Source organism: Monodon monoceros, unplaced genomic scaffold, assembly GCF_005190385.1.
Source record: "Monodon monoceros isolate NGI ecotype Baffin Bay Population unplaced genomic scaffold, NGI_Narwhal_1 Super_Scaffold_15, whole genome shotgun sequence".
In the NCBI taxonomy this organism is placed as follows: Eukaryota; Metazoa; Chordata; class Mammalia; order Artiodactyla; family Monodontidae; genus Monodon; species Monodon monoceros.
The window spans coordinates 80,823,956-80,847,358 of NW_021703771.1; the positions used below are offsets into that span (position 1 = coordinate 80,823,956).

At 44.0% G+C, this 23,403-nt stretch overlaps 1 protein-coding gene across 1 annotated transcript; it reads right to left on the reverse strand.

Moving 5' to 3' along the window:
* Positions 1-9,406: 9,406 nt before the first annotated feature.
* SOD2 (superoxide dismutase 2) lies at positions 9,407-20,018 on the reverse strand. Its single transcript, XM_029223997.1, has 5 exons — positions 19,919-20,018; positions 19,299-19,501; positions 15,958-16,074; positions 13,932-14,111; positions 9,407-12,195 (listed from the first exon to the last, which is right to left on the reverse strand). Exons 1-5 carry the CDS (start codon positions 19,939-19,941, stop codon positions 12,050-12,052), a joined length of 669 nt encoding a protein of 222 aa, XP_029079830.1. The 5' UTR covers positions 19,942-20,018; the 3' UTR covers positions 9,407-12,049.
* Positions 20,019-23,403: the final 3,385 nt, after the last annotated feature.

Below are 23,403 nucleotides of genomic sequence, written 5' to 3' on the forward strand. Positions count from 1 at the left end.
CAAACATTCTGCCTGATTCTCCTCAAAGATCTCTATAAGAGATTATGTACCCATCAAAATTTAAAGACCAGCTTAAACAATTATATTGGGTTGGCCAAAAAGTTCGTTCTGGTTTTTCCGAAACATCTTACCGGAAAACCCGAACGAACGTTTTGGCCAACCAACCCAATGCTTAACGAGTAACTCTTCTCTCTCTCTCTCTCTCTCTCTCTCTATCTCTCGATCTCTCTCAATCTCCATCTCTCTCTCTCTCTCACACACACACACACACACACACACACACACACAAATCGATTTTTGGGTCTAAATAAACAGGCAGTAAATAACTATTTAGCCTAATGTTTTTAAGTTACTGTCCTCTGATACATTTTTGGATACGCTCAAGTTTTTCTACACAATTAGTAAAACTTTTTTTCATTTCAGTAGTAATACAAAAAATGTTAATGTAAGCGCTTTCTGGGCTATTGGGATGTCTGCTTTATGTCTGAGGATGCAAGATGATTTTATTTGCCATAATGTTTATTGATCACACGGTCAACAGGTAACAGCACTTACTGTTTGGTGAGCTTAGCAGAAATGGACTTAAGAGATAAAAAAAGCCTTTTTTTTTTGCGGTACGCGGGCCTCTCACTGTCGGGGCCTCTCCCGCTGCGCAGCACAGGCTCTGGACGCACAGGCTCAGCAGCCATGGCTCACGGGCCCAGCCGCTCCGCGGCATGTGGGATCTTCCCGGACCGGGACACGAACCCATGTCCCCTGCATCGGCAGGCGGACTCTCAACCACTGCGCCACCAGGGAAGCCACCAAAAAGGCATTTTTAAGCCAGTAAAGGTAAAAGGTAAATTGCATTGCAGATGGCAGAAGGAATATATATTTTGCAATATTTTGAGAAAAGGAGAGTGTTGGGCGACACTCAGGGAATTGGATTAACTCAGAGAATGATGTGGAACCTGCCAAGCGAAAGACAGGAGCAGGGAGCAGGCAGTGAGATGTTCACAAGGGGAGGCATGACCCAGGTTCACTGATGCTGTCCATTGGAATGGCATTGGCTTCATAATTGTGTTGGCACTAAATGATATATTTATTTGATTTTATAGTTGTATAAGATCTGCAAAAAATGAGATTTCTATATAGGTTTATATTTTTACATATTCATATTAAATATAAAAAAATTTTAATATAAAAAAATTAACTGAGGGCTTCCCTGGTGGCGCAGTGGTTGAGAGTCTGCCTGCCGATGCAGGGGACACGGGTTCGTGCCCCGGTCCGGGAAGATCCCACATGCCGCGCAGCAGCTGAGCATGTGAGCCATGGCCGCTGAGCCTCCGCGTCCGGACTCTGTGCTCCGCAACAGGAGGGGCAAAAACAGTGAGAGGCCCACGTACCGCAAAAAAAAAAAAAAAAAAAAAACTTAACTGAGTCTCCTGAATTCTTTTATTTACACACAGAAAAATGGGTTTTCTTATCAAATCTTACCATTCCTCTGAAATCTTCTTATCTGCCTTTCCAACAGATTGGCAGAGCAGGGACATTTCAGACAATTGCTAAATCATGACCAAAGCTGGGACCCCTGGCCCACATTTGCTGGCAGAAAATACAGTCTTGCAATGTATTCTTAAATGTATAGATTTTTATCCAACAATATAATTGCTTATGGCTCTCTGAACAAAGGTTTCATAATGTTTGGCTCCAGCATTACAGCAGTAAAGAAAATAAAAATTATCATACTGATTTAATGTATTCATTCATTCAACCATTATTTATTAAGTATACAGGACAGTGTAGTGGGTTCTGGCGATGCAGTGCTGAATTTTAAAGCAGCACCATGGCCTCTGCCTTCATGGAGCTTATGGTCTAGTGGAGAAAATCATTAGTAACCGCACAATCATGCAGCCAACAAAGTAATAACCACTATGGTATGAGCTCTGAAGTCACCTACAGCTGCGAGGACGTTGTACAGATAACCAAGACAGGTCATCAACCTGATATTCTATTGCCAAAAAGGGGCCTTTGCTCTGATCAGAAAGTTGACGTAGACTAGATTTCTGGCTGTCAACACAAAGAACACAACCTGAAAAGTCACACAAGTCACACTTTCCATAGTTGTTCTGAAGACCCACCAGTTGTCCAGGGACTTAGTTGACCTGATACTGCAAGTTGAACAAAAGTTTCCCATTGAGGAGGAAGAGGAAAGAGAAGGAGAAGGAGAGAAAAGGGAGAAGGAAGGAAGGAAGGGAGAAAGAAAGACAGAAAGAGGCTTCCCTGGTGGTGCAGTGATTGGGAATCTGCCTGCTAATGCAGGGGACACGGGTTCAAGCCCTGGTCCGGGAAGATCCCACATGCCACAGAGCAACTAAGCCCTTGCGCCACAACTACTGAGCCTGCGTTCTAGAGCCTGTGAGCCACAACTACTGAGCCCACATGCCACAACTAGTGAAGCCCAAATGCCTAGAGCCCGTGCTTCACAACAAGAGAAGCCACCACAATGAGAAGCCTGCGCACCACAATGAAGAGTAGCCCCCACTCGCCACAACTAGAGAAAACCCACGTGCAGCAATGAAGACACAAAATGCAGCCAAAAATATAAATAAATAAATTTATTTAAAGGAAAGAAAGAGGGAGGGAGGGAAGGAGAGAGAGAGAAAGGAAGGAAGGAAGGAAGGAAGGGAGAAAGAAGGAGGGAGAGAGAGGGAGGGAGGGAGAAAGAAAAAGAAAGAAAGAGAGAGAAAGAGGGAAGGAAGGGAGGGAGGGAGAAAGAAAGAAAGAAGGAGAGGAAGGGAGGGAGGAAGAGAGAGAGAAAGAAAAGAAAGAAAGAAAGAAAGAATGAAAGAAAGAAAGAAAGAAGGAAGGAAGGAAGGAAGGAAGGAAGGAAGGAAGGAAGGAAGAAGGAAAGAAGGAGGAGAAAACTGTGAGATGCAATGAACAGCATCTTCCACACCCACACTCTCCACTGGCTCCCATCTCATGAAGAGTGAAAGCCAGTATCCTTCCAGAGGCCACAGGCCTAAGTGAACTATTCCCCCAGCCCCCAGCCCCTCACTCTCCAGCCCCGCTGGTCTCCTGGCTATTCCTGGAAGCCACCAGGAGCCCACCCGACCCCAAGGCTTTCGGGGAGTGATCTTCCCCTGGATATCTGCTCCCCCCGCAAATCCCGACTGCAACAGCACAGGGGACCTCTGTCTTTAATGTTACCCCCATGTGGGCCACTGACAGCACGCCAATGTGCAGTTAATAACTATGTTAAAGTAGTTTTTGAAAATATGTTGAGTACTTACTAGGGGTCAGGCACTGTGCTAAATGCTGCACGTGAATTATTTGTTTAATTGGTGCCGACACCCTGTCAAGGGTATTCTCACCCTATGCTGCAGAAGGGGAAACGGAGACTTAGAGAGATCAGGTAACTCGCCAGCGGTCACATAGGCGGCAAGGGGAACGGCCAGGATTAGAGCGAGGATTCAAATCAGGAACATCTGTCCCCGAAGGTCAAGCTCTCAACCACTGTCTTATACGGCTCGCCCATTTAGGAAACGGAGCTCTACAAAACACCAAACGAATGCAGTGTGTGTGGATAGCACATCAGTGGGCCACCCAGTCCAAGAATGACTGCTAGCGGGTCTAGCAAAACCTAGGGAACAGGTGCATTGTGTCACCTTTATCATGATAATAACAAGGAGGAGGAAGCAGACGAGAATGACAGTGAGAGGGCAAGGATTTCCATGGGAGGTACCGAGCATCATGCTTCAGACATACTCCTATAAATATTACTTCTTGGTTTTTATAAATATTGGTCAGCAGAGAGTTTGGGGTTTTACTCTGAGAACTATCTGAAGTGCAGATTATATATTACAAAGTACAGGCAGGTCCGTACCCCTTCACTCTGTCAGTTGGCTTGCGGGGAGGAGGTTTAGAGAATAAACTACAATGTGCACAGGCAGAAGGCCGTTCACTCTACAAGGAGGCAGCCCTAGAGGCAGCAGGAGACATGGTCTTCCCCAGAGGGCAGTGGTAGGTCTACTTCAGCCTGCAGACTAATGGACCCTTAAAGTCCAGTCGTAGGCCATGGACACGCGCGATAATTCTCACCAGGCAGGTGTCTTTAATGAATCTTACCAAACACTGTTTGTAGCCACTTTTTAAAATCTTAGTAAAGAGCCAGAAATGACTTGAAACATTTTAACTTTCAAGAAGTTTAAAGCAATTGAGCTATGTAGAGTCGTTAGCAACAAGCCTTGAAAACGACAGTTTAGGGACTTCCCTGGTGGCACAGTGGTTAAGACTCTGCACCCCCAATGCAGGGGGCCTGGGTTCGATCCCTGGTCAGGGAACTAGATCCCACATGCATGCCACAACTAAGAGTTCGTGAGCTGCAACTAAGAAGGCTGCCTGCTGCAACTATGACCCAGCGCACCCAAAATAAATAAATTAATAAATTAATTAAATTTAAAATAAAATTTAAAAAAACAAAATGACAATTTAGATTTTCAAAGAGACTATCTTATGTTCTCTGGCAATAATTAGATGTCTATTAAGACAGCTCCTAGTTATTGATAATAAGACCATGTCATCAGCCTATGGGATAATGCTTCCTATTCCACTTTCCACAACTAAAAACATGTGTCATCTACGTTGAGAAAAATGTTAGACTAAAATATGAGAAGAAATGTCTAAAGGAAAGAGCGGTTGAAGTTGACCATTGCTAGACGTCAAGCCCTGTCGTAGGCATTAGTGATACAAAATGAATAGAGACCGATTGCCACCCTGGATAAACCCCAAGCCTCGTGGAGAGAAGAGATCTAGAAGCAAGTTGTTGCAATATAGACCAGCGAGTACCAGGACCGAGAGAGGGGCAGATAGAGGGCAGGGGAATGACCAATTTGGCCTAAGGTGTCAAAAAAAGGTACCATTACACTAAATCTTAGAGAATAGTGGATTTTCCCAAGAGAAATAGATGGAGGGAACAAGTGAAATATTTAAAGAAAAAAGAACTGAGACATAGAACCTGCACAAATCTGATTACCTTCTCGTAGAAAGAAAATCCTTGGCAGGAAGTGGAGGGAGTCAAATCGAAAAGCAACATCATGGTTGACACCCACGCACGGTTGTCCTCAACTGCGGTTGGTAAGAATGTCTGAAAACTGAATATGGCATCCCGGTAACCTAAATAAATCAGAACAAAGGATTTGGAAAAAAAAAAAAAAAAGGAAAATGAAGGCTGAGCTCTTGCCTAAAGGGAATTACTTTGTTGTAAGAAAGAGAACTGCTAACTGATTGAAATCGGCATACCTTAAAAACTCGCTGCTGGCTAATTTAGAGGCTTCCTGTTTGGAGCCTTTACAAGACTCTGCATGTAGGCTAAATACTCTATCCATATGGATCAGATTCGCAAACAAAGAAAGAAGTGTTCTTCCCTGCATCACCATTTCCACAGGCTCTGTGATGCAGGGAACTTCTAACTACACCGTGGCAGCTTCTAAGGGAGGGAACATGATTACTCAATGCAGTGGTCATTCTGGACTGGGTCCGTCTGCTGTAGAGGGCATCACCGGAACAAGAAGTGAAACTTGAACGGTATCTGAGGGTTACGGGATAGTGACACACAATTGCCAATGTTCTGACTTTGAAGGCCGTCTAGAGCTTGCAGGAGAATGCCCTTGTCTGCAGGAAATACAAAGTACTCGGTGGTGATGGCACCTCACAACAGCAACTAACTCTCAAAATATTCTGAAAAAGCTAAGGGCCTTGTACTATAATTGCAACTTTTAGGTAAATTTGAGATGGTTTCAAAATAAAAAGAATTTTTAAGTTTAAAACTTTAAAAAGTAAAAGATTATCTGTTCTCAAATGAACAAAACTAACAAGGTAATGTGTTCCTTTGGGGTGGGGAGGGGAACCCTTAATACTGTTCCAACCCACTCTGCTTTCGCATAAGTCCTGTTTATAGCAGAGCATGGAGGGGAGAAAAGCATAGAAATACTGCCACCTACTGGTGTAGAGCAAATATATTTAGGGTAAAAGAAAAAAATCCTGAGGTTTCCTCTGGACAGGGGAAGAATAAAGCTTTTTATGGGGATTGACTTTTAAAGGCTGTTGGAGACCGAGGCAAACAGGCCCTTTAACCTTGAGGCCTGCATTAGAATTAAATCTGAGACTCAGAGCAGATGACAGATGGCTCTCTGGGTTTCAGATGTGTCCTGGGCGAATGGGGAGTTTAAGAGGAAGGGATACATTCAAGGGGTACAATAGAGACACAAACTTTTTCACTCCCCATCCCAGCAAACTTGGAGAAGATGAATTCTCTAGGAAAAAGAAGAAATGGGGAAGCTTCCCTGGTGGCGCAGTGGTTGAGAGTCCGCCTGCCGATGCAGGGGACACGGGTTCGTGTCCCGGTCCGGGAAGATCCCACATGCCGCGGAGCGGCTGGGCCCGTGAGCCATGGCCGCTGAGCCTGCGCGTCCGGAGCCTGTGCTCCGCAACGGGAGAGGCCACAACAGTGAGAGGCCAAAATTAGAAGTTAAAGCCACACACCCTTTCCCATCTGACTCTTTTTTTTTTTTTTTTTGGTTTGTTTTGTTTTTTGGGGGTAGGGGATGGGGGGAATCTCACTTTTGGCTTCTCCCAGGCATTCTCACAGAAAGGCTTAACCAAATAAAAATAGGCTTTTTAGGAAAAAATTGCTTTGTAAGCAGTTTTATGTTTTGGTACTGGGGAGGAAATGAAAGGGTGTAATTAAAACATGTAGATGGAGAAGTAAATCAAAACATTGGTGGAATTGCTTTAACAGATCTGGGTATTTCAGCTTTTTCCTAAATGAAGACACTTCCCCTGGCCCCGACTTAGAACGTACACATCAAGGTATTCTTTCAGAATATAATGCACTGTTGTAGAAAGCACACTAAAGCAGGTAGAGGACCCCAGAACAGGCCACTAGAGTCCCAGGTACAAATTTGTCCCTGAGTCTGTATCCCCTCTGCCTTCCCTGCAGGGTGGCTGAATCAGACAAGATAAAAATTGAGAAGCCGTGTAAAACAACTTCTATGATAGCTATACTTAACAGTGCTCACTTCATGCCAGACCCCGTAAACTCACAGAAACCCGTTATGGTCAGCTGAGAAGCTGAGGCACAGAGAGGTCAAACAGATTGCTCAGAATCCCAGAGCAGTAGAGAGACTGGCTGTTTCTTGTCCTTTCTGGGCACAGGAGCAGAGCTAAGCTCTCTTCCCAGCCTTCCTTGTGTTTAGGTGCACTGTGGTCACCAGTAAAACAGCAGACACACAGGCGCCACCTCCAGGCCTGGCCCATAAAACTTCATACACGTGACCCACATGCTGGTTTGCACTCCACAGGCTCAATGACGGTGACAAGAGCTCCTCAGACGGCACTTACTGGGACGGCAAAGCAGTAAAAGCTAAAGAGCCTGGACCCCCAAATCACTGCGAGTAGAAAGCTCCGGCGCTAACCAGAAACACATATACACTTTACCTGAGTGAAAAACAACCTATTGTATTTGAGCCATTATATATTTGGAGTTTGTTGTCAAAGCAGCAGTTACCCAAATGAATTCAAATACTAGGACGTTGAAGTGGGTACTATCCCAGCCAAAAAAAAAAAAAATCAGGGCTTCCCTGGTGGCGCAGTGGTTGAGGGTCCGCCTGCCGATGCAGGGGACGTGGGTTCGTGCCCCGGTCCGGGAGGATCCCACGTGCAGCGGAGCGGCTGGGCCCGTGAGCCATGGCCACTGGGCCTGCGTGTCCAGAGCCTGTGCTCCACAACGGGGGGGTGGGGGTGGTTGGGGGTGCGGCAGTGGGAGGCCCGCGTACCGAAAATAAATAAATAAATAAATTCAAACTATGTGGCATTGGCTTAGCGGCCAGTGAGAAAATTGGTATCGGGAGCTGAAAAGTTGGAAAGCCGTGTTTCCCAGTGGCAGATCATGCGGTAAACCTGCTTCCTGCGGTAACGTGAAAGGCACAGCCACTGCAGCTCTAGAATGTTCGAGAAGAACCAGACTGACCCTGTGTGTTGGCTTTTATCTCCCCCTTTAGCAAGATGTCATTCGTGCCTTCAGGAAAGAACTGGCCGGTCTGCAAGCAGAAATGAAAGGAAATACAGTTCAGAAATTTGGGTCCTGAAAGGCTGGGAAAGCTGACTACTTCTAAATCCCAAACAGTAAAAGATGTTAAGACTGAAAACGGCTTTGAGCAAATGCTCAAGTCTCAGCCCCAAAGCAAGGATGAAGGATGTGGGCTTCCCCCCGCCACCCCCGAGCTTATTGTTTTAACTACCTTTAGCTCAAGGTAGCTGCTCTTACGCTGACGGGGTAAGGAAGCAAGGATAAAAATTACTCACATCTACGTGGATGGACCTAGAGTCTGTCATAGAGTGAAGAAAGTCAAAGAGAAAAACAAATACCGTATGCTAACACATATATACGAAATCTAAAAAAAAAGAAAAGAAAAAAAGTGGTCCTGAAGAACCTAGGGGCAGGACAGGAATAAAGACACAGACGTAGAGAATGGACTTAAGGACACGGGTAGGGGGAATGGTAAGCTGGGATGAAGTGAGAGTGGCATGGACTTATATATACACTACCAAATGTAAAATAGACAGCTAGTGGGAAGCAGCCGCATAGCACAGGGAGATCAGCTCGGTGCTCTGTGACCACCTAGAGGGGGGATAGGGAGGGTGGGAGGGAGACACAAGAGGGAGGAGATATGGGGATATATGTATATGTATAGCTGATTCACTTTGTTATAAGGCAGAAACACACCACTGTAAAGCAATTATACTCCAATAAAGATGTTAGAAAAAAAATTACATCTAGTATATCTAGTAAAAAATTTTCATTGTGGATGTTTATTGTGGATATTGGCACGTAAAACTGGCTGCAAATGGGTTAGAAACCCACAAAGTTTTTAAGGCCAATGTATTGCCAAAGAAACGATGGAATCAGACTAAAAAAGTTTTTCGATCTTTGAGTTTTTAAATAACCTTCAGACCTCTCAAACTTGTACTGGTAGAAATCAGGCCTTGAAAGCTATGCATTCTCCAAGTAGAGGAAACCGCCCATCACCTCCCCTAGATGAACCATGGAGACCCTCCAAATTAGAGCCTCCAGAAGGTGGAGCCACAGTCATGAGAACCATGCACAAAAGAATTCCTCCCAGAGACAGAATTCATATGCCTTCTGGGTTTTTAGAGTAAAATTTCAACTACCTATCAGTTATTATTCCTTTCCTACAGTAAAAATGATAAAGCATTGCAAGATTATAAATGTTTCTGACACACACACTTAATACAGACCTCCTTTGATGGTTAACAGATTCTTTTATTAATAATCAAAAAGCTTCACACTTACAATATGAAAATAAATGCTTCTTTAATGAATAATTAAATGAAAACTCTCCAGGACCTTACAGGATTTTTAATATGTACCATGTGTACCTTAGAACACAGGGCATTAGCTTGCTGGGATCATTAGGGTATGACTGAAAAAGAGAGACAGTAATTTATAAAACAGTTACCGAACAGCTTTCCCAAACAGTAGTTCCCCTGAAATTAAAACAGGAAACAAAATTTGTATTTATACCTAGTTTTAGATATGACTGACAACACACATCAATCTTAATTTTATGATTTTGATGTTACTTTTTAAAGGCACTCCACAGAAATTCAAATCTCATTTTAGAATCATGAATCTGAGGCGTGTAATAAAGTTGTAACTTCTCAATATCAAAGTTTAATTATTACACAACAGTTCGAGCAACAGATACTATTTCACAGACAGTATTTGTTCTGCATCCTGTTCCCCTGCAGCAGCAATCATGCTACGATTTTCGAAGCCCGTCTATGACTACAGCAGGCACTGCTGATTCAGTCACAAAAATCCTTCCTGGGTGAACAGTACTTGCTCTTTCCAGAAGAAACGGTTGTTTTAGCTTTTCTGTTTCTTTTCTATTATGAAAAACAGGGCTAAACAGAATCTTATAGAGTCTCATTTTCTGCTGGATGATTAAAATCTCTACTCTGTACGTTATCTTAGTCTCTTAAAATCCAAAAGTGCAGTGGAGGACAGCATGCTTTCCCTTGTTCTCACATGATACAATCAAAGCAAAAATAGAGCCCCATAGAAATTTCAACATTGAATTTTTTTTTAATCTTAAAGCTTAATGAGAGTCCAAAAGCTTTATATAAGTCAGTAGTCTCTGCATATCTTTGTTAGTTCATGATCTAGAAGACTACTTGTTTTCAAAAGCCCATCTTTCAAGAAGGTCCTATTTTCTCAATGGTCTGTTTACAGAGTTCACTGCCTTGTTTATAATATATAGGCATATATATATGTGTGTATAGGATATATGTAAGCAGCGGTCACACGGCTCTCAGTTGTGCCCCATTAAAGCCATTTTACTGTGGTATAGAAAGGATGGCAATCATAGTCTCTGAAGTGTTTTCAATCCACAAGCACACACACATACACAGTTAACACTAGTCTCATCAACGCTGTCGACAATTCAGAAAGCCTAAATACTTTTCTAATTGAATTCTAAAAGTAAAGTGCCTTGAATTTAAATTTTTTTTAAAACTTCAGTCTTCAATATTGAAACTGCTAAGTCACTCCATTTTTCCATGAAAAAGAAATAGGATAATAAAGTTAGGGGGAAATTTTTTTAATGAAAAAATAAACTTGAGAAAACACCCTGTTACTAAAATAGGTTTAAGAAAAAAACCTACATAGAGAAAATATTCCAATAGAAGGTAAAACCTGTGTGGGGTATCAGAATAGCATTACCTGTAATCGTCAGATCAGAAACAAATGAAATCTTCAGTGACAGAACTGTAAAATATATTAGGAAATGTCCAGTTGATAAAAAAGGAGAGAAGATGATGAAGAACACGGAACACCTGACACTGTGAAGCCAAGTACAGAAAGGACCCTGCTGCACTGAACAGCTCCATTCGCAAAAACCCAACAGGAATGGAACTTGACTGCCCTGTCACTATATTAGGGATACGGTTTTCCCTTTATTGGAAAAACCAATAAAACAATATAAAGCTTCTATAGCGATTGTACATTTTCTAGAAGAAACAAAAAACATCAAAATGGATGAAATAACTCAAAATCAAATCTTTGAAAACAAATGTTCCTCATAGAGGCATGCTCCTGACTGCATCCTGAAACCAATGTGTCTTTCATTACTTGGCAACGCAGGCCCTGACCCAGGTCTGGTTCTCTTGAGAGGGATGCTTCACGAGCAGGCCCAAAAGAAGAGGGGCAAGTGTCTGGCCGGCAGATTTGTGGCCCATCCCTATCACTGACTTTATTAACTAGGCCCTAATTTGTCCACTTTGAGCACTTAGACAACACACATTTCTATGTTTGAGGACAAAATTTCACAAAAGTCTTTTTCTGTCCACAGAAAAATTCAGAGGCACTACTATTTCCTTCTCATAATAAAGCAATTCGCAATTAGCAATCAAGTTATATATATTTTTAATGACAAAATGGTTAGTGTTAACCCTGTAGAACCTGTGATCATAAGTAACTAAAGACCACTGGGTGATATCCACCCGAAGTAATACCGGACAGAGGATTACTTACAAAAAGAGCAATTTTCAATAGAAAACTGAATATTTCCCTTGGGAAATAAATTTAGTATTTTATTATTAAACAAATGGGGCAAAAGACCAGATTTTCTGTAACTGCAATAGAACAGGATTAGAAAGGCTTCCTTAGACACTCCAACAGTATAGGGATGAAACATCCTTCATGGTTTTCTGATGAAAATTATAATCTCCTAACTATTATAGCTCTCTGAAGAAAATGTTCAATCAAAAGATTAAATTATACAAAGCATTTAACATTTTCAAACAGTTGCCTAATAACAAGCTTTTAAAAGAGATTATTCACAGCACTAAATTATGTTTATCAAATATTTGAATAAGCCACACTCAGAAACACTACAATGGAGCAGCTTACTGGTATACGTGGTTCTCTGCACTACTACAAACATAGTCACAAAGAGCTTGATGCTCTCAGTGGAAGGCTGGCGTTTCACTTTTTGCAGGCCGTGTATCTTGCAGCTACGTTCTCCCAGCTGATTACATTCCAAATGGCTTTCAGATAATCAGGCCTGACATTTTTATACTGAAGGTAATAAGCATGCTCCCACACATCAATTCCCAGCAGTGGAATAAGACCTATTGGAAAGAAGGGGAAAGAAACAAAAGCTATGAATTTCACTCTACAACACTGTATCTTCTCGCTTTCAACTTTAATTAGCCTATGCACACGAAACTACCCTTTACAACATTCTCATCCATTTTTCAGTTTCTTATGTAAACAGGAAATTTGCATAAGAATAAATATCCTAGAAAAAGATTTTAAACTTTACTCTTTGGAAGAAAATGTGATAAATAGTAAAAGTAATTAAAACAGACTTGGGAAAATCAACTAACCACAGTATTTTAACAGCTATTCTTAAAATATCAACAGATTTATCCAAGAGCCAATTCTCAGTGGTCCTCAATAGGGGTCTCAGGAAGGGTGTGTTCTCTTTGTGGGTGTGGCTGAGGACCTTCCAAAGGTGTTGAGCATTTGGGGGAGTCTATGGAAAACCTGCTCTGCTCCCCTGGGCTGATGTTAGTCACAGAGAATACAAAGCGTTTACGATTATACACATGTATAGCTGAGTCACTTTGCTGTAGAGCAGAAATTAACACAACACTGTAAAGCAACTCTACTGCAAATAAATAAATAAATAAAAGAGCGTTTATGAGACATAATAAAAATTAAGTTAACAAGGAAAACTGAGTAAGGCTTAAGAAAAAGATACATTATTTAGTTTCTGAAAAGTGTGTGAAGAAGTAGTTAAATCTATAAAACATTCATTTAAGAAACCTCTCCAACTGAAAGCGCTCCTCTAGGAAAACAAGCATCAACCAGCATGTCTAAATCAATTGTGAGGTGCGTCACTAATAACTTATAATTAAGGGAACAAAATTTATACATGATTTTCCCCCTAGATAAATCACCATAACTTTCATTTATCTTTATTCCAATGGGCTTTCTTCAAGCAGGAGAGAAGAAGGTGTTGCTAGGACTGACCTGCCAATCACAGCCTCCTCGGTCAGGTACCTGACTCTTAGAGCACTCAGGGCTCACACATCTTTGGTTGCTTTTCCAAATTCTGTGGCATCTCACTTTCCCTAAAGAGCTGTTTAGATTCTGGCTAATCTGAACATATCCAGGTTAGTGAGTCACGTAAGCAAGTCTCCGGACACGTGTAGAGGTAGAAAATATGGCTGAGACCTACTGCTGATTGATGCTAAGGTATCACCTCACATCAAAGTTCCAGCAAACTGCTGGATCCTTATGACTATTTCCTAAAGAGCTTCTACTTCCATCTGGCTCAACATAAAAAAAGGATTTGGTGAACCCAGCCTGCAGCTTCTAAGCCCAATCTTTTCCTACGCCAAAAAATCCTCAGGAAGGTAGATGTCTGGAAACCTGAGCTCTGGTCCCAGTTTGACCACAGGTGCTCAGCAGAGGAGTTGAGAGTCCAAGCTCTGAAGTCAGACTCAGACTATGTGTCTTTTCCTCCTTCATGTTGTTTATCTAATTTTAGTTTTTTATTCTAGTGCATATAATTATTATGTAGGCTGATACGAATTCTCTGTCAAATGAAGCAGAGTTTATGTTTAAAACATGTTTTGTTAACATATCTGTAAAACTACACGCGCCCATTTTATAAAATATCAAGGACTTGGAAAGATTTTTGCTCCCACAAGACTCTGGGTATCATCTACTAAGATCTGTTCAATTTAGTACGTGCTCAGGGTAGGTTTAAACACTGCTAGTCTTCCGTATTTCACGGTAAATGCTTTATAGTGAACCATCTCTCCCGAATAAACGTGTAATAATTCTTAAGCCTAACCTGTTGTTCCTTGCAGGGGATCCTGGTTAGAACAAGCAGCAATCTGTAAGCGTCCCTGTTCCTTACTGAAACCGAGCCAACCCCAGCCTGAGCCTTGGACACCAACAGATACGGTGGTCAACTTCTCCTTAAAGTTCTTGAAGGAACCAAAGTCATGTTTGATGGCTTCCAGCAACTCCCCTATTAAAAAAAAACACCCCAAAACCACTCACAAATGAACAGGTGGCAACAATTACAATAAAATATTTTATTATATAAAATATATCCCAATATTCTTGTCATATGGCCCCAGACACAACTAGAAACACATGGAAAACACTACATGACCAAGTGAGCCTACAAAACAGTGTTATTCCTGTCCTGACACCAGGGTCATAACATCTCACAATTTTAATTTACATGTTTGTTGCTGAAACATGTTAGAGGGATTTCTTCACTCACAGTGCTGTTTCCATAAGGAAAGAAATAATATTTTTCATTAGCTTTCTTTTTTCCCATCAACAGAAGATTTTACTTTGACTTCTACCCTACCTACTCTATGTTTCAATTTGGGAATAAAATGTTATGGGTGAGATCTGCTTCTTCTCCAAGGCAGCCTAGATCTTTCCTATCTCAATTATATCATTTTAAAAAGAGTGATGTTGGGGCTTCCCTGGTGGCGCAGTGGTTGAGAGTCTGCCTGCTAATGCAGGGGACACGGGTTCGAGCCCTGGTCTGGGAGGATCCCACATGCCACGGAGCAACTGGGCCCGTGAGCCACAACTACTGAGCCTGCGCGTCTGGAGCCTGTGCTCCGCAACAAGAGAGGCCGCGATAGTGAGAGGCCCCCGCTTGCCACAACTAGGAAAAGCCCTCACACAGAAACGAAGACCCAACACAGCAAAAATAAATTAATGAATAAACTCCTACCCTCAACATCTTAAAAAAAAAAGAGTGATGTTGCCTATTAATGAACTAAGGGTACACTTTAAGAGTTATCACCCTTTTTATTCTGTAGCAATACAGAATACAATTCGAGACTGAGCACATCAACTAAGTCAACTAGGCCCAAAGTATCACCTCTCTTACTTTATTGGCTTAAAAGTAGTCATCTGTTCTAAGCACAAATGATGGAATAAAGTGGTACCAGACAACACAAAGTGGCAGAGCACCAGAACCTGCTGGTATTCTGGTAACTCACAACACCTCGAAAGTATTAAGTCACGGTCTGAAGACCTAACTCAGAAAAAATGAACTGTCCAGCTTCCCATACTTATTCCCCCATTCATCTTTACTTCCAAATGAAACTGCTTATGTCAAGGGCACAAGATGCCTTCTAGAACATGACTAAAAACAAAAAAAATGCCACAGAAACTTAAGGTACGTGCCAGAAGAGCAGAAACAAAGGAGGAGAGCTATATTTACACCCCACACCTCCCCTGGGGTGGGGAGGATAATTAAAGTTCTGGGTCTCTGCGTGCTCCACAGGAGGTCAAGTGAACAAGCAGTGGACAAGATCACCGGCTCCGTACTCCCTTGTTACCTGCAGTTGTCCTGGAAAACCTAATTTTCTGGGACAACCGACTCTTTATCAGTTAGGAAGAGTAGTAAACAACAGCAAAAGGCACTATTCTATAATAACACTTAATTTTTAAAACAGCCCTATTATTATCCCCATAGCATACAGATGAAGAAGGTAAGGTACAGAATGGCTAACATCTTGTCCCAGGGTCTAGAGCTAGTAAGTGAAAACTCATCTTTCCTAAAAACGAAGTTTCTCAGTCTTTCCCTAATGTACAGTACGTTTCAACCGAAAGGTGACACTGTATGTGATACTGTGCGTGTGTATAAAATCTGACGATATAATTCCCTGAATGTATTCTCCACTCTTGCACGTGTCCCTTTGAAAGTTACAGTTTTGTCGTACTGCTTGCTGTGAAAGACATACCATTATGACACCTCAGGGAGAATTAAAGGTAACTTAAGAAAATCAAGTCATTCCTATCGTGCACAAGACGTAGCTAAGGTTGCACCAATCTAAACCAACCTTCGGGTTCTCCACCACCGTTAGGGCTCAGATTTGTCCAGAAAATGCTATGATTGATATGGCCTCCGCCGTTGAACTTTATTGCAGGCTGTAGAGCTACCTGAGCTGTGACATCACCTGAAAGGTTAAAGTAAAAACACATTTTTTAAAATTCTTACTTTTTTGACCATTCTATACACTATTTTTTTTCCTTTGTAAAACATTAGATAATTGGACCATTGTAACATCCCTATTGGTCCCAAAATTTCACAATTTCAAGACTCTACCCAAAAAAAAACCTTCCCCAAAATATTTGTCCCAGTGGATTTTCAGTTCAATTAATAATGTACCAAACAACTAGTGAGAAGCCAGCAGGGGTGGCAAAGCTAGTAGAAAATTCACTCCTGGGCTTCAAAGAACTCGGGTTTCTTGGGTAGAAAAGATTTCAGTAAATGAAATAAAAAGAGAACAAAGACAGAAAATAGTGGAATGCTATAAAATAGATGGTTCCGTATACAGACCACATGGAAAATGCTCAACTCCCATTTTCTAGATAGACAACCATCCACTGGGAAATACGTCAACGTTACATTAACAAAAAACTCAACTCGTTCAAAACTGAACCCCTGATCTTCCACCCCAAACTTACTCATCCAAAGGCCTTCCCCACCTGAGTGAGTGCCAGCTGTTTCCTCAGGACATCTTTGATGATGCGGTCATTCTTCACGCTAGTCCTCTCACACCCCACATCAGCCCACCAGCACACCCACCAGCAAAGCCAGCTCCGGAAAACACCCAGAACTTCACCCCTTCTTCCTGCCTGTGGTGCCACCAGCAGCACCTCCGCCCCGCACTCGTGCCCCTGTCTCTCACTGGTCCCCTGCTTCCACTCCTGCCGCTACAGTCTATTCTCAACACAGTGGCCAGAGGGCTTCTCTAGACCCCCACTGATCACGGCACACGTCTGGTCAAACCCCTCTGCAGGATGCTCTTCTCAGAGTGAACCCGAAGTCCAGACGATCGGTACAGAGGTGCCCATCATCCGACCCTCTGCACCTCCTTGCTGGCCCAGCTCTGGCCACCATGGCCTCCTGGCGCTTAGGCGACAGGCCTGGCATGCTCCCGGCTTAGGGCTTCCACTGACCATTGAGGGCTTTGCTGGAACACTTCCCGGAGACAGTCTCATGGTTCACTCCCCCCATTTCTCCTTCAAGTCTCCACTGAAACGTCAACCTCATCAGAAGGCTTCTCTAACCACAATATAAGATGGGCAATCCCCGCCCCGCGTCCAGACCACTTCCCCTACTTTGTTTTCCTCAGTAGGACTTCAGCCCCGGCACACTCCATATTGACTTGTTCACGTGTCTCCGCTAGGAGGAAGGCTCCAGCGAGGACAGGACTTTTGTGCACTGCCGTGTCCCTGAGGCCCAACAGACTGCCTCACGTGCAGCAGGCACTCGTGAATGCTGAACGGAGTTCCACGGAAAGAAAATTCTGACCTCTATACTTAAAAAGAATGTCATATTTGAAGCTGTTTTTACTACCTTGCTAAACATGGAGGCAAAACAAAATATTTTTCTTGATGCCTTCAAGAAGCTACAGACTAACGGAACTATTAGGAAAAATGGGAATTCCCTTATTCAGTTAAGTATTAAGTTCTTATGACTCACAAGATACCAAGAGGCAAAGTGAAGGGCACAGAGAACCACTGAGATCTCTGCCCTTGGGCGGCTTACATAATAGCAATCCAAGTTCCCTATTTCTGTTGTTGGGACACATGCCAAGAACACACGTAAGAAATGTCGCTTTCTAAAAAAAAACAAAAAAAACGAAATGTCGCTTTCTGAAACAATAAAACCTCCAGTTTTTAGCAATTCAGAAAGGCGGAGAGGGCCAATGATATCTGAATACACAGATAATCTTTGAGAGTTCTGTTTAAGATGTCAACTTTTGTTGTCGTTGTTATGTTTATAAAATAACTTTCTGACAGTTCAGTGTTTCCCTTACTGATTTTTCTTGGAGAATCACCCTAAAAATCAATGTAGGCTTTATATTGTTTTTTAATAAGTCAACAATAACTAAATATTTCTAATGGGAAAGAAACATGTTTCTTGAGAACTAGTTTAATCACAATCTCTTAAAGTTTACTTAATCATTTTTTAAATTTTAATAGAAATTTGGGGGGGTTAATATCCGCTTTTAAGAACACTTTTCTGAAGCTCAACATTTTCACTGGCTTCATGGCCAATTTTCTCTGTTGAATACAATAAAAGTTAAGTATTTTGTTTGAAAAGTATTTACATACTTAAATGCGGTAAGATTGATGATATTTTTCCCAAATTTTCAAACATGAAAATTTAACTCCTTAATGATTTTTAAAATTATTTTTTAAATAAAAGAAAGCTCTACAGACATTCATTAACTTATAGGCAATACAGTACAATATAATATAGTAAAGCTTTTTTTCCATTGGCTTTAATTAAACAAGCAAAGCTTTGACTGCACAAGAAAAGGACTGAAATTAAGCTGTTTTTAAAATATTGAAGAGAAGTGTTCACGGATGTCTGATGTTGTCATCCAGGAAACAGTTTCACAACTGGGATTTATCCCAGCCTCTCCCCATTACCACATTCTTCCCGCATTTGTTTTGTCCTAAATCACAGAACCTCTTCCCGTACTCTGAACCTTTTCCTTTACCGTACTTGCACTTGCGGTCCCTCTGATGATCACAAGTAAATCTTCCAGAATGTGGTAACTTCCTCTTCCTTTTGTTTACCTATTACCTCACACACAGACTGAAATACTACATTTTTCCACTAGATGTCCCCACTCAACAAGATGTCACAGTCTAAAATTCACTCAAATTTCACAGGACTGAAATTCGATAAAAACATATTTAAGAAAAAAATACACTTTTAACTGAGCAGTTTCAGCCATACATATAGCCTGGAAACACAATTATTTCCCTCGTGCAAACCACTAACATTACTAACATTAACTAACAGATTCGAAGTGTAATGCTATTTTGTACAGAAAAGACTTAGTACTCCCATACATGCCCCCAGATGCAAAACACGAAAGAAGTCCACGCACGACTGGTTTTGTCACCTGAGCTCCTTTAAAAAACAAATACCAACTCCGTGTTATACTTTCACTTAATTCCAAAGATTAGCAAATAAATACAAGCCTGTCTCAGTTCCCCCGCGAAACGGCTCTTCTCCTTGTGAATTCTGCTCCCTAAGTCAACGCGCGAACACGTGCAGCGATCCTGCTGAAAGCAGGGGTGGGGCTTTGCGCAGATCCGCCTCGCCGCCACGGTTCCCTGTAACCGGTTTCTCGAAGTACGGCCGCCCGGCACCCACCCTTCTCCAGCGCCTCCCGATATTTCTCCTCGGCGATGTTCAGGTTGTTCACGTAGGCCGCGTGGTGCTTGCTGTGATGCAGCTGCATGATCTGCGCGTTGATGTGGGGCTCCAGGGCGCCATAGTCGTACGGCAGGTCGGGGAGGCTATGCTTCCGCCGGGAGCCCAGAGCCCCCAGACCCGGCACCAGCTTCCTGCTTGTGCTGGAAAGACAGCAAACACAGCCCGATCGGCTGACGCGGGCAGCAACCGTTAAGCCGCGTGCCCGGCTCCGCAGGCCCGGCTAGAAGGACCCGCGCCCCTGGGGGGCCTTCCAGTCGTTGGCCCCCTCGCTGTCCAGTCTTTGCCATTAAACTAACGCTGCGGTCCAGCGCCTCGGCGGCACCTGGACGCGCTCAACGGACACCTGCCCTCAGGCCCGGCCTCTCGCCACGCCCTGCGACGCCGGGTCCCCGAAGGTGCCCTGGACCTCGCGGGGCCGGCGCGAGAGAGTAGGCAGAGCGGGAGGCGGTGGGGGACAGCGGCGGCCACCGCGCCGACCCGCCGAGGCCACCGCCCGCGCCTCTTCGCCCGTGGGGCCGGGGCCGCGTCCCCGCTGCGCACGCCGCCCGGCGCCTCACCTGCACGCCGCCCGGCACAACATGGTGGACGCAGCCCGCAGGCCTCTTAGAGCTCGAAACGCACCGCCGCGCTGACTGCCGAGGACTGACTTGAGCTGCGCGCTGCGCAGCAAGTACACCGCCGCCCCCCGCGGCCCCGCCCCCTGCGCCCGCCTCGACCCCGCCCCCTGCGCTCGCCGCTTCCAACTCGGGGGCACAGGGGGCGAAGGGCCCCGAGCCCGCGCTCTGGGCCCAGGGAACGCGAGGAAGGGAGACTCGGCACTTTCCCCAGCGGCCAGACGAACCGCGGTGCCCCCCTGCGCGCTTCTGGGCGTATCGCCAAAGGAAAGGCCGCCGTCCCCACGCCGTGTGAGATGGTCCGGCCCCAGGCTCCGCCCCACGAAGGTACCGCCCAGCGCTGCCCGCAGGTGGAGACTCAGCTTGCGCCTGCGTGTGAGGGAATTGTTGGGAGCGGAGTCCTTGCAGCTTCCCTGCGGTTGCGGTGGTGCAGCCTCGGGGTCTGGTGACCCCACCCCCCACCCCCGGAAGAAAGACTCGTGTTTCCCTGAGAGGCCTCGGAGCGCCCCAGCGGGCCTGTCAGGTCCCCCAGGAAGGCGGGCCCTGGCGCTGGTATGGTGTAGGGCCAGTGTCCCTCCAACCACTGCCCGGGGTGACCTTTCTTTCCCAGTGAACTGACCTTGGGATCTCCGCCAGGCCTGATAATAGTGTTACCGTGCACTCACGACGTGTCAGGGACTGCGCTGCAGAGTTTACATACATTTATCTTTATTTCACCCCAGGAGAAGTATCATTGATTCCAGGTGACGGTTAATGAGCTCAAGGAGCTTGATGAGCACGTTGCCCAGGTCACACCGTTAATAAGTGAAAGAGTCAGGATTAGAACCCAAAGTTCATACTTTCTTGATCACCAGGCCTTAGCAGTCAAGTCTTCAGTGCTTGTTGGGAGAATATAAAAGAAGTACAACAGAGGATTCTTTCCTGCAGTGTCCTATATCTATGAGCTGTAAGTATCAAATGCTTTCTCAACAATTAACAAAACAATCCTGAATTGTGTAACTCTTCCCTGTAAAGAAGTTAGGAAAGCTTTACACTGTTGCTGGCCTGACTTGGGCCTTTACTGAATAGAATAAAATGAAAGGAAGCAGATAATAGGTGCCGAATAGAGTTTCAGTTACTTTCCTGCACCCCCTTCACAACCCTCACCCCACCCCTGCCCCAAGGATGACTAAGCTTTGGGAGGACAAGGGGGACAGAAAGGGGAACCACGGAGCAGGGCTTCACAGAAAGGGCGGGGCTTGCTGACAGTCAGGTGAATGTAAGAGCATGTCACCAGATGCAGGAGGAAATTCAAGTTGGGACCAGCTGATGGATGTCCTTAAAACTCAAACATGTGATTAGTAACAGGAAACTGGAAAGCACTTTAGCTGAAGTGAAGCACATTGAAAGCAGTTTTTCAGGCGAGCAAGTCTGGCATTGATTTGAGGGGCAGGCTAGTTAGAAAACTGTTGCATGAATCCTAGCATGAGGTTCTAAGAGCCGGTTTTAGGGTAATAGCTGTTGGAACTGGAAGGAAAGCATTTTGAAGGATGAAACAACAGAATTCAGTGACGGGTCAGTCACTAATAAAAGGGCTTGTTCCAGTGAGAACAAAACATCACTATTAGGACACTGTGCCCAGTCAGGCCGCATCGATGTACTTCTTGTTTGTACTAATGAAGACACTTCGAGATTTAAACTGACCACACTCCCCCCACATGCCCTTCTGAGCATGCAACAAAGATTGGGGTGTGGGGAGGTGACATTAGCAGTCAAGTAAAAGTGTCTCTAACATCATATCTCTCATCAGCTACATCCTTCCAGAAGACGACCCCAACTGCAAGAGTAACCAGGATTGAGACCAAGGGCTTGGGGGTTATAGGAGATATTGAGAAATTTCTTACACTCAGTAAACAGGCCTCTTTTTCTTTTATAGTTGACCACTATAAGAAGTACTCATTCAGTTGGCCCAAGGTATTAAATTACTGTTGACTGGAGTCTGTCCCAAATTCCTCTGGCCAGCTCAGGATGTCATCTGCCACATCTGGGCACCATAATTATGGATTTCCCTTCAATAAACTTCCCAAGACTACTTCACAGCCACCTCAGACCCACCACAGTCTGGATCAACACATTGGCTGGAGGAGGAAAAATGTGGGTTGAGAGGAATTCATTCTGAGCCAGTTATTAATTGCATTCGTATTCTAATAACAGGTCCAGCTGCAGTGTCTCAAACACAGAAGAGCGTATTCCCTCGTAAAAGAGATCTGGAGTAGGTAGTCCAGGGCTGGGATGAAAGTGCCATGAAGTCATCAAGGAACCAGGTTTCTCTGTCCTCAGAGTTGCCTCATGATCCATTAAAGCTTCTGGAGCACCAGCCATTTCACCTTCTTTCCATGAAGAGGGAAGGACAAAAGGTGGGCCTCCCTTTTGTCCCTGTCTCCCTTTTAAGGATCCTCTGTAGTAGATTCACCCAACAAATTCCAATCAGAATTTAGGTAGAAGGCTGCGCCTAACTACAGAGGAGGCTGGAAAACATAGTCATTTACCTGTGGACATTTCCAGTCCGAAAAAATGTGGAGGACTTCCCTGGTGGCACAGTGGTTAAGAATCCGCCTCACAATGCAGGGGACACGGGTTCAAGCCCTGGTCTGGGAAGATCCCACACGCTGTGGAGCAACTAAGCCCGTGCACCACAACTACTGAGCCTGCACTCTAGAGCCCGCGAGCCACAACTACTGAAGACCGAGAGCCTAGAGCCTGTGCTCCGCCACAAAGAGAAGCCACTGCAATGAGAAGCCCGCGCACTGCAAGGAAGAGTAGCCCCCGCTTGCTGCAACTAGAGAAAGCCTGCACGCAGCAAAAAAGACCCAAAGCAGCCAAAAAATAATTAATTTTTTAAAAAAAAAGAAGAAAAATGTGGAATTCCTTAACTAAAGGGAAAATGAATAGTGGATTGGAAAATAGTCTCTGCCACATATCCTTCTACAAGACATATTTTCACATGCTTGGTTATGAGCTCTGACCATTTATGGAATGACTTTAGCTACACTCTCTCTTTTTTCTCTCTCTCTTTTCCTTTTCGTCCCTTGTCTCACAAATCTTATGCAGGCAGGAATCTAAGTGAGAACTGCCGGACCAACTTCCCTTTGCGTAACTGGGATTGCTAATAGGACCGAGAGTAGTACTTAAATTGCCAAAATGAACTCAGTGATCTAGGCTAAAAGAGAAAATGATGGTAGAGATATAGTATCATTAGCAAAGGTTTCAAAGTGAGCTTTTCCCCCACATCATCGGGCTAATTATAATTAGATTGCATCCTCAAAGAACACATTAACTACTAGAACGGATAGGGGAAGCTTGTCTCAGAATAGAAGTGTGTTATTGAACAAGATGGGTGGTCAGTTGATCGTATCCACAAAGGGCGAAGGGAACTGACGTAATTGAGT